Source organism: Physcomitrium patens, chromosome 6 (assembly GCF_059467195.1).
Source record: "Physcomitrium patens ecotype Gransden chromosome 6, ASM5946719v1, whole genome shotgun sequence".
NCBI lineage: Eukaryota > Viridiplantae > Streptophyta > Bryopsida > Funariales > Funariaceae > Physcomitrium > Physcomitrium patens.
The window spans coordinates 6,395,927-6,407,715 of NC_143415.1; the positions used below are offsets into that span (position 1 = coordinate 6,395,927).

The 11,789-nt window shown below is 33.2% G+C and overlaps 1 protein-coding gene across 4 annotated transcripts; it reads left to right on the forward strand.

Annotated features, from left to right (window-relative positions):
- Window positions 1-5,916: 5,916 nt before the first annotated feature.
- On the forward strand, window positions 5,917-10,060 carry LOC112283242 (uncharacterized). 4 transcript variants are annotated; one of them, XM_024521711.3, is made up of 7 exons: window positions 5,917-6,477; window positions 6,642-7,101; window positions 7,213-7,317; window positions 7,830-7,888; window positions 8,319-8,504; window positions 8,679-8,793; window positions 9,569-10,060. In XM_024521711.3, exons 2-6 carry the CDS (start codon window positions 6,659-6,661, stop codon window positions 8,756-8,758), a joined length of 873 nt encoding a protein of 290 aa, XP_024377479.1. In that variant the 5' UTR covers window positions 5,917-6,477; window positions 6,642-6,658; the 3' UTR covers window positions 8,759-8,793; window positions 9,569-10,060. The 4 variants fall into 4 exon arrangements, with proteins under 4 accessions (XP_024377479.1, XP_024377481.1, XP_024377478.1 ...); XM_024521713.3 differs by having other exon boundaries at window positions 8,319-8,446; XM_024521710.3 differs by having other exon boundaries at window positions 8,679-10,060.
- Window positions 10,061-11,789: the final 1,729 nt, after the last annotated feature.

The following is an 11,789-nucleotide window of genomic DNA, read 5'->3' on the forward strand; positions in this document are numbered from 1 at the left end:
CTACCATAAAAAATCAGAGAAACACATGCCTTCAAAAGAAAAAAACTTGATTTATGATATAAAGAAAAGAAATCAAAAGAATATTAAAATAAGAAAAATATTAGTCTAGAGGAGGGTAATTTGCAACCTCTAGAATGCTATAGTATTTCTGAGAAGAGAGATAATTCATTCTCTATCAAGAAAGACTAAGTTCATAATATTATTTTATGGCAGTTTTGACAAACTGTTAGGGACCAAATACAAGATAAGGATTCAAGACCAAAAAATGAAGTTAACTTGATAATAAAACAACAACTGGATACAAGGCAAGAAGGTCCTAGCTAGACCTCAAGAAGTGAGTTGCTGATACTAAAGATCCCCTCAACCTTGACTCCCATAAATACTAGGTCTTAAGAAGCTTCTTGAAAAGTTTCTATGAAGCTTGAGAACAAAGCAAGCCTAAGATCCTTCTTCAACAACTTCCTAAATCATCTAAATCCTCCTAGAACCTTCTAAGACCTCCTATGATTTTCTAGAACTTTCTTAGAATCTACAAGAACCTTCCAAAACCTTCTAGAACCTCCTAGAACCTTCAAGAGCCTTCTTAGAACCTTTTGGAACTTTCTAGAATCTTCTAAAATCTTCTAGATACTTCTGGAACCTTTTGGAATTTTCTTCAATTGTATATCCGTGACAAACACAAGTGCCTATAGCAAAGAATAACTTTAATTTTACATTAGTAATAAAGTATTTTTAATTCTTCATAATATTAAGATTTTTTTTTGTAATAAATTAAGTTATTATAGATTAATATCAATTATTAATTATAAATAAATAAATCCAAATACATGTCAATTATATCTATCATATTCTATAAAGATTTATTTAATATTTTATATATTTTATTTTAAGAAATATAAAAAAATAGATATATTAAAAATAAGAAAAATATCACTTCATCATATCGAAGTAGATAATAATCAAGAGTTTGATATTAAAAAAGCTATAGACTTAATATATTGAAAAAATAAATATGAATATCTTGTACATTGGAATAAATATGATATTAATAAATATGTATGGAAGCCATTCAAAAATATTACAAATATAAGAAAGAAGATTGATGCTTTTTATTAACAATATCCATCAAAAATAAGATAGATAGTCAAACAATTATTTGTTGTAAAACAAACAAGATTCAATAAAGATTGCATTTAGTATTCTATTATTGTTTTTAGTTTTTGTATCTTTATTTTACTAAAAAAAAGAGAATCAAAGACCAATAGATGTAACTCAAGAATTATTTTTTATTGAAATATTAAACAAAGCATTAAAATTATTACAACCTATAAGACGATATAATAGAAATCAAGACCTTCAAAAATGACATATCATTCGTTAAACAAATAGCAAGATACAATGACTTTGATATCACAACCTAGGAAGAGACTTCTAATGTGTGGTGATATAATTAAAAGTATAAACCACTTATGATAGTATTTCAAATATTTTATTTGAAAGAAGTTATAAATACCTCAATACTAATTAAATAACAAGTTGATATTTTCACATGGATATGGAACACCATCAATGGATGAGAAGACTTATTAACTATCTTAGATTTTTTCAACATGTGATTCATAATCTTATGGAAGTCATATCTAAAAGGCATGATAATGTCATAGATATCATTAACGATTGGAATTACCTAGATAGTAGTAATTTGGAAAAAATAAATAAAGATAGATAAATAATAATAATATCTTATATAAAAGCTTTTAAAAGCTTCAAAAATATAAATTTGATTTTATATGTATCTATATATGATTTGTAGGTTCAAATTTTAACTAATAAGTTGACAATATTGTCAACTTATTAGTTAAAAAAGTCTCTTTAAAATAAGTATTATATTTAAATAATTTTTAATTGTCTTTAAATAGAATATAATTTTATTTCTTATAATTTTTATTGAGTCTATCTTAAAGATTTTTATTATTTTATTATATATAATAATAATAATAATAATAATAATAATAATAATAATAATAATCATAATTAAGAAGATATTAAGGATATAAATCATAAAGAATAATAAAACCAATACATTCTTGTATTATTAAAAAAGAATAGATATTTATTCATATACATCATAATATTACAATTTATATGGCTATTGCCAAAGAAAAGAAGATTGGAGATTCTTGAAATAAGACTAAAAATAGAAAAAGGCATTAATAAAAATAAAAAGGCCTTATCTTCTTATTTATATATACAATCTAACCAAAAGCTATATAGCAACATTGTATAGGACCACAAAAGTTTGTCCAACTTAAAGAACATTTGTTTAATTTTATATGATAAGTTTCTAATATATGAGCTACATAACCAACTAACACCATAAGTGGCTGATATATGCTAAAAATAAGTTATGTTTAGTTTGACATAAACTTCTTGCATTTATTTTAAGCTCTATGTTATTTATCTTGATAAATATTTTTTTAAGAGTGTTTTGTGAATTCTCAAGGTAATTGTTGTACTTTCTTGTGTCTAATTTATACTAATTTTATTTAGATTTTTGTGCCTTTTATATTGTATGTTTATTCTGTTGCATACATTTATATGCTTTGTCTATTCAAATATTTTTTTATATATTATATTATTTTAATTTTTTCTGTTATCATTCTTCTTCTTCTTCTTCTTCTTCTTCTTAGTTCTATATAATAAAACTTATATTATTATTAATATTATTCACCAAATTCTAGTATTTTTTTATGCTATAATGTATATTTATATGTGTACTTGTAAGTTAGTTGGTTACTAGAAATTCTAACACATATCCATCTATTGAATTGCAAGCTAACAAAAACCTGAGTTTGTGTATTCTTTTTATTATTATGTAGTGCTCCTAAAACTTGTTAAGTGCATGTTATTGCCTACAAAACATATTCAAAAAAGTTATTAGAATAATATAAAAGATAGACTTAAAAGATATATGTTTCAATTAGTGTATAATATGGTAAATATCATTAAAAAAAAATTAAAATCTTTCAATTTTAGCTATTGAACCAAAGCAGTCATTTCCAACAAAATATATTTGAATATGATATAGTTTTTGATTTCACATTTTAGACAACATGGCATTTATAAACTATATAGGTGAAATTTTCTTACAATAAAATGGAAATATTTATATATATATATATATATAGAAATAAAAAAATAAAAAAATATCATATGCTAATGATTAATCCACTTCAATGCCATAAGATTATGTTTTTAGTAAAAGATAAATATGTGTAACTTCTTATTGCACTATGACAAAGCTTCATGCATTAGGTGATACCATCCACTTTGCTCATGCACTCCAAAAGCTTCCATAATTACATGTTTGTTTGCATTCACATTAATATTGGTACCTTCACATGTTGTAATGCCAATGTTCTAACTTTAACTAGTTTGGTTTGAGACCTCATTACAACACCATATTCAAACCCCTTTGAGACAATCCCCAAATATAAATAGTATTACCCTCCTGTAATACAATGACTGCCCATTGTTCCATTGTGATCTCTCACCAAAGCAACCCCTTTCCAGCCTGAACTGTAGCATTCCTGCATGTGGCTTGGCCTGAGTTGCACATGCTGCTCTAGCATCTTACTGCACTGCAAAAGTTGGAAAAACTAGCCATGTTTCAGTAGCCCTCCCTGTGGTTGATCCTCCCTCAAAACCAAGACCAAAAACACTAAAAGCTCATTTTCACTTTTTAATAGAGGCAGACGGAGTAAGAATCAATCCACATGGTGGAAGAAGAAGAATGTGAAGAAAACAAGGTACCGTCAGTCATTTCATGTTTTCAACCTCGAAAAAGCTACCAAAAATTCATATCAAGGTGACTGAATAATGTTTTTGGCATATTGCATAATTATACAGAAATATCAACTAGAAGCATTTGCGACAAGCTATTGATTCAAAACGAATCTTACGTGGCGCGAGGTTAGTAGCACCACTATGGGAAAAATCTGTTATCTTTTCTTCCATTAATACACGGTTCCCAAGAAACGGGGTTTAGGGGATCCATGATCCATTTCTCAAATGACAAAAGACAAATACAATGAACGACTCATCAAATTAGGTTTTATCCATTAAATGACAAAAGAGCAGGATACGTCATTTGAGCACAGTATTCATCCATTTCAGAAAGCGCATCTGCGGGATTATCGAAATCGTGCAGGTTGTCACGTGGGACGCCCGTGGCATTCACGCCAGCCTAGATGCGAAGATACTACTCTACGAGCCCCAGAGAGGTCCAATGCATTCAATGCGTGTAGTGCAACCAGGGTTCGAATCACAGCAGCCTCCCACTAGCCAACTCCCGAATCCGAAAGCCAAGGATGATTCACGACGCCCCAGTGCAAACGTCTGTGGTGACGTCACAATAGGGACCCAAGGTAAAATTGTTTTGTGCGTCCAACTTCATGGTCATGCAAGCCCGCAGAGGCTCCACCAAAAGCCAGGATTAGGCTCCAGTGGCAGATTCGGATCAAGTGTTGTGGATATGATGAGTCATAAGAAGCGTGTAAATAGATAGCTTTGAAGCGGATTCAGGAATCTGTTTGGAAACGAGCCCCCCTCTTTGAAAATAAGCACCGGATTGCAATATCTAATGAGGATAATTTCATCAACGCTATATGGATGAAGATCTTCAAAGAATGAAAGTGTAAATTGCTGGCTAGTCTTCAGATGGATGCCGTATATTTTGTGTTAATTTTTTTGGCATATTCAAAGTGGATTTTTTAGGAATGAGTTTTTGTTTGCAAGTTATAATGTTTTAGTTTTTTTTTTAGTAAATTGTGTTATTGAAATATTTCGTGGGATTTATAATTTTGAATTCCAGGCACATATTACGATACAGACCTTCTTAAATTGTAGAAATGATTTTGTAAAGATTCTTACTAAATATACTACACCCGAAAAAATTAATTGATGGAATCAGTAATGCATATATTTTGGTCAATATACAATTTAATGTGTCATTGCACTTGCAATGTATCCACACTTTTGCAATTATATATACACAATTAAACATTTTTATTTTTATTTTTATGTACCTTGATCTTTTCTAGAATAAATCAAGGCGTCGTAAAAAAAATTAATCATATTAGAACACATCAAAAGATCGTGGTGACTTTATTGTAACACAAAGTCTCAAAAGCCACAAATTAAGCAACGTTTCTACTAAAAGTGTTGATTATAGTAAGCATGACTTGAGTTTGTATCCTATTTGTACTAGTTACAAAATTAGCATAAACATATAAACCTGTATGATGAAATTGAAGTAATGTGTTATTTATACGAACATAATAAGTTTTATTTTGCTTTTAGAATATAAACTAGGTACTAGTTGGCAAGGAATGAATGGTTACCAGACAAAAAACTCCATCGCACAAACTCCATGCCTTGTATATCATCATCTGCACAAATTTATTTAATTAGATCAATAACGTCAGTTGCAAAAACAATTTATAAACGCATTTAGTATATTATTTTGAAGTAGAAACAATTTATTCTTATGGACGTTATATGTTGAAACCATTTGAAAGTAAAAGGAATATTCTAAATAAACAGTTTCCACCAAGTGATATCCTTGGAAAACACCAAACCAATTTGTGTATTTCAAACATCTTTAAAAATGGATTCGAGTTTATGAAATGGTAATAATTTGAATGTTGTCTTTTCTGACACTTCATGCTTCCTCATACACTTTTTCATCAGGTTGGATGGTGATCATATGATCAGACGATTGAATGAATTCATCGAAACTAACCACTGACACATTGGCGAAAGGTCCAGAGGAGGAAATGAATGAATGTTCATCCGGTGATCAGAGGGCCCCGCCCGGTAACAGAACCGGCGACTCATGCAAACGAGGAGTTTGCAGAGAACCATAAAGAGCCGGTCTGGTGCCTTTCATGTCGCTTTGGTGGTCTGCCCTCTCTCCGACTGCGCTCTGCAGTTGTGTTTTCCGTCTCCGCTTTTCTTCATCTTTTGATCCACATCGCGGTAGTGTTCAAGTTATCGTGCTACATTTTTGTGATCTTTCGAAGAATACGTTACGTAGATTATTGTGCTCCATTTCCGAAGAGTTTTTGATCCACAATCATTTCGAGACCGGTGCTTCTGTTTGGGGTTTCTGCGTGTAGTTTGCTGCTCGGGAGTTTTTGTGAATTTTCCCCTCGCACGAGCGATATACGATCCAATATTACGAGAGGCATTTTTCCTCTGATCAGATCTGCGAGTATTTTTGTGCTTGTGGAGCATGTCATAGTTAATTGTCAATACCCTGTCGATTATGCGTTTCATATTTTGCTCAGCGTGTCGTGAAAAGTTAATACTGAGCGTTTGATGGACAAGAGGAGCAGATTTTTTTCTTTAGAATATTAGTATAGAGTTTCTGTAGTAGGACGCCGTTTGCGCCTCTGGGAGCTGTGCACTTGTTTGGTACGTCAACAACCGTGACTGTGAATTGTTTTGTTGCAGTGGTGTGCTTTGGTCGTCTTCATTGTCCGTGGTGTGATTGTAGTGTTTGTTTTTGTATTATTGTGACATTACGCATGGTTTTCCCATACCGTCTTCCTGATTTTTTAAAGGGAAATGCAACGCAGGTTTCTGAAATATCATCATGAATGCTTCTAAGCTTCTCAAGGCTGTCCTGAGGCCACGGTCCCTTCAGACCAATGTAGGAAGGAGTCCTACCGTATCCGATGGGCCGTCGTCACGACGCTCTCTATCTCCTGACAGTCGTCTTCCAAAAGACCTTGCGTCGAAGAGATCATCCTCGCCAGTGAAGATGACATGTATGTGCTCTCCGACGAATCATCCAGGTTCGTTTCGCTGCAGGTTTCATCGCGCTCAGAAGCAGCGAGACGTCGTTGCTTTGCCAAGTTCTCCCAAAAGCAAGACGCACACGAGGGATTCCGACATCCTCTGTGAAGTGAATCGCACTCTCCCCGGGATGCATCCATCTACATCTAGGTCTACCCCAGTTCGTTGTAGCAGGCTGAAGAACATGACTCTCGGAAGCGATGTGGAAGAGGAAGGAGCTTTGACGCTTTCTTTAGATAGGTATGTACATACCAACCTCTTCTCTTGCATGAATGTCAATTAGCTCGTTTGTGACAATCAGGCGCATTCTTTTGGGAGTTAGTCCTGATATGTTGCACCATTGGTCCGCAGAAATATCATGCGGAATGCCGAGGGTTCAGTGAGTTATGGAGGCACTGCATCTGCTCATCGAAGCACCAGTCATCTGGCCCTTCAAACGGAGGAGGATCTCCCAAGGCAGATTCCTACTATGTTTTGTCAAAGCACTTCGAGGAAGGCCTTAGAGGCTTTCGACCGCAGCATGACGAGGATGTATTTGTGAATGAACAACTGCTAGGGTGTCCATTTTGTTGTATAAATATATTTTTGTAAATCGAATTAGGACATTTGTTTTTCTTCGCTTCACTGCGAAGACGGAGGGGCAGCTTAGAGCTGGGATTTGTCACTAGATTAAGGTTTCGTGATGCGGCGAATCTTATGGATCTAAATGTCTTTTTGATACATGGAGGCGATTTCAGCTTTGCTTTATTAGGACATTGTCGTATTCTTTGGTAGATGCTCTTGAACTATGAGCAGAGGTTACGGAGCTGGTAAGGACGAGTAGATGAATATGCCTGCTAGTGGATGAGAGAGCGAGTTGTACACAGTTGAGCACCATTTTTGCTCATCAGCATCCTCACCGTGTCCAACGATTGTTTCCACGGCACACGTGTCATTTGTTGGTTGTGACTTGGTGTGTTGTCTTGCAGATGTACTGATTCTTGGCGTTGGACACAAGTATTTTGCCTCAGTTGTATGAACTGTGAAGGTGCACGCTGGCTCAGTCTTAAGTCTCCTCTCCAGTACACCCTCAGATAATTCATTTCAGAACGAGACATTTCTCTGCAATCTTTCACAAGAGAGCACCATGCAAGGGTCTTATCGTTTCCAAGCACAACTCGACCTCTTACATCTAATGCTTGGTCCCGCTGGAGTTTATGTATTCCAGTGTGGAGTTGCTTTGGACTATCACCAAGATATAATCCACTTCAAGACTCCTTCCTGTCGTTGCAATGCGTGCTAGTTTATTGCTGTCTGCTGTTGCTGTGCATCCTGCTAGTGTTTAAAATTGTTCTTGTCCGCTATCTTGCGGAATATTGCGGTGGTAACTTTCACTTTGTGTTTGATCATCGTTGCCATTGCAACTGAATGTCATACGAGCCATCTGTGTTGACTCGCATGCCTTTGATGTGTGGCAGGTGTGTGTGTATTGGCAAACTGTGTAATACAGTTGGTGGGCGTTGATGCAGCTATTCAACTGCTTCGTGTGTCCCACATGATTCATGGATGTTCGCATACTGCTCTCACATATCTGGCTTTAAGTTCGGTAAAATCTATATCCTATGCAACGTTTGATCTTGTGCTTGGTGCACATCTGACGTACAGTTGAGTGTCGGTCTACTTTACAACTCACTGTTATCTTTTCTGATAAAACTGCTACTTTGGTAGGCTTGTGATGTACGAATTCTTTTCAATGGTTAAATGCTGTGTTCTGTTGTAAGCAAGTGCTTTGGTTGTCATAAGTTCCGATAAAAATGCTGTTTATGGTATGTTCACAGGTTTCTCTGCTGTGCAACCGGTCGACTATATTATTACTCGCAAACCAAGCGCTCACCAACACGAAGAAAATTGTTTTTGAACAATCGTAATCTTGGATATTGGCTTCAATCGATGGTAAGTGTTGTACGGGTCCACGATTGCGAGTCCAATACTCGTTGGAATCTCTAATTTCCCATGAGGATTACCAAAACAAGTCGTGCTAATAAGCCGGCATGAGAAATAACTCGCATCATTTAAAAACGGCGCATGAGGAATGATGAAAGACGACCTGAAATGTCCCACCTTCATTCAAGATTCTACTGAGATGGAACTGGCAACCAACCCGTAGAAGCGAATGCTGAGGGAAATGCTGTGCATTCTTCTAATTTTTCAGACGAAAAGATCCTGTTGAAATTTGGAAAATGAAATCGGGAAAGGAAAAGTGCTGGCAAAAGCCACCCTCATTCAAAAAGGGGCGAAAATATAACTCGGATACTTTTCTTCCAATTCTCTACACAAAATGCAGCTAAACACAGTGGGAACTAAGGACAGAAGAATGAAAGCACGAAGAGGGAAGTTCGAATTGGTCATAGGAAAGTTGCTTGTTGCCCGGGCTAATCCCGGAGAAGACATTAACACCAGTCTGAACACCATCCGCAGTTTCTCTATTATGGAGGTGTATTAAAATATATTACCCTGTGATGAGGCAACAACGTTCTCACAAATAATTAATCGAGTTCCCGCACCCTACTGATGAGCCGTCTACAAACGAGAACAAATGTTCATCTCGGTTGCTCATTCTCTATTTCTCAAACATAACCAGAGGAACTGTATTCAACCTCAGGTACGGGGTCCAAGCTTGGAATTTTATCGACACTGAAGAAATAACACACTTTGGATGTTCATGCAGGTGTGACGCACAACATGATGCTCGTGCAGAGGTGAATGTTGTCACTGAAGCTTTCAATGCAGCTTGAGTGGATGCGCAAGTAGTACATGGTGTGAGTCGTCCTGTTTGCTTGCACTACACCCAGGTACCCTCATGTCTGCAGATCATGGGGAGGTGTGTCCTTGTGTCCTAACGCTGTAAGTGCACGAAGTGGTCAATTACAGAGGGAGGTGGTGATGGCACTCAACAGCTCACTGTCCAGCTCGTCAAACCCCCTCTACATCGTTGATGAAGGTGGGAAAAATGACATGGAAGCAAACATGGTGGAAAGTGGTGATCCACAGACTGATGCGTTCCAATTCTCAAGTGCCCATGGAATATTGTATCCCCTTTTGAATAGTTCTAGGGATGTGATTGCAGAACCCTTGGCTGCTAAATTTGTCTCCAGAATGACGATGGGGAAACAACGCGGCTTAACAACACATCTGAGCAAGATCCTTTCGGTATTGCTAAGTTGCATGTGAGCATTTGAATTGCATGTTTTGGCTGTGTGAGTGGTTGTTTGAGGCCGTCCAGTAGTAGGTTAATGCACATTTGTAATAAATAGTAGTACAAATTTACGCAAAATGAGAATCTTCCAAGAAAAATGATTACAGTGTTGGAGAAAGATAGGTTGGTAATGTAGAGACATAACAGCACCATACAAAATATATCTACGTTGAAAGAAATGAATGAGAGTATCAAGTGGTCTTAATTGTTGAATGTGAAGAACTGTGCAATGTCGAAGACCCGTTTTTATGCTAAAGCTTGTGGAGTTATTTCCAATTATGGAACATATTTTTAAAGATGCGTTTAAGCTCAAACACTCAAATAAGATCAGAGTGAATTGAATATTTTTAGTCTTCACTATTGATTTCATTAAGAATACAAAATAACTGCACCAAAAATAAGTAGTTTTAACACATGTAAAATTAATAGGAGAATATTTGGAGTATAAAATAAAATATTCTTTCAACATTAGGTACTATAAAGTGACAATGCATGTCATTAAAACATATGAAAATTTTAAGTACACTTTAAAATATATATTTTTTTAAAAATATTTTATAAATTATTTTTATAAATTATTATAAAAATAAATTTGAAAATATATTATAAAATATTTATAAAATATATACAAATAATATATTTTATATTTAAAAAAACATATTAAAAAATACATGTATGTATATATATATAAATACATCTATATTTATTTATTTTTGTTTAAAAAAATTACATATAAATATAAAAATATAAAAATATAATATATATATATTTCTTTATATATATATTTATAATATATAAATAAAAAAAATTATTTATAATATATAAATTATATATATATATATATAATTTTAGTATCAAAATTTTAATTAGAAGAATTAAAATTATAAAAAAATATAATTATCATAACTTAGTTCTTATGTCAAAAATCATAAAAAATGATTAAAAATTAGTAATTGATATCTTGAGAAATTATGAACTATGTATTCAAGTGATAAACTAGATTTAAAATTGAAAGACCTAATATTATTTTTGGATGATTGAAATTTTTTACAAAAATAAAAAATAAGATTCTTACTATCAAATTATGAAAACTAATTAAATATTATATTTTAGCTTTTATATCATAATAAAAATTATATTAATTAAATTTGATTAAAAAATATATAAATAAATATATATATATATAAATAAATAAATAAATATATATATATAAATAAATAAATAATATATATATATATATATATATATATATATATATATATATATATATATATATATATATAAAATAAATATTGATATGAGATAAAATATTCATCAATAGCTTGATTTCGTAGTGTAGCCAAAAAAACTTAAAAAATTATATATATTAACTTTTAAAAACTTTATTGTGATGTTAATAAAATGCCAAAGACATAAGTCACAAGCAACCAAAGAACCAATATATTCTTGTGGCACTAAAAAGAATAGATATTTTCTTAAAAGTAGCATAATATGAAGACCAAAATGGCTATTGCCAAAATCAAGAAGACTAGAGAGTTTTGAAACAAGACTAAAAACAAGAAAGGTCTTGACAAGAATGAAGAAGGCTTTATTCTTACCTTTATATATACTACCTAACTAGAGGCTACATGAAAATATTCTATAAGACCTCTAATATATATCTAATTTATGAAACGTATTTATAATTTGTAAG

Coding starts and splice junctions, on each gene's coding strand:
- LOC112283242 (XM_024521710.3), top strand. CDS start 6,659: ATGAATGCTTCTAAGCTTCTCAAGGCTGTCCTGAGGCCACGGTCCCTT. Junction 7,102..7,212: donor TTGACGCTTTCTTTAGATAG/GTATGTACATAC, acceptor ATTGGTCCGCAG/AAATATCATGCGGAATGCCG. Junction 7,318..7,829: donor ACGGAGGAGGATCTCCCAAG/GCAGATTCCTAC, acceptor GTTGTCTTGCAG/ATGTACTGATTCTTGGCGTT.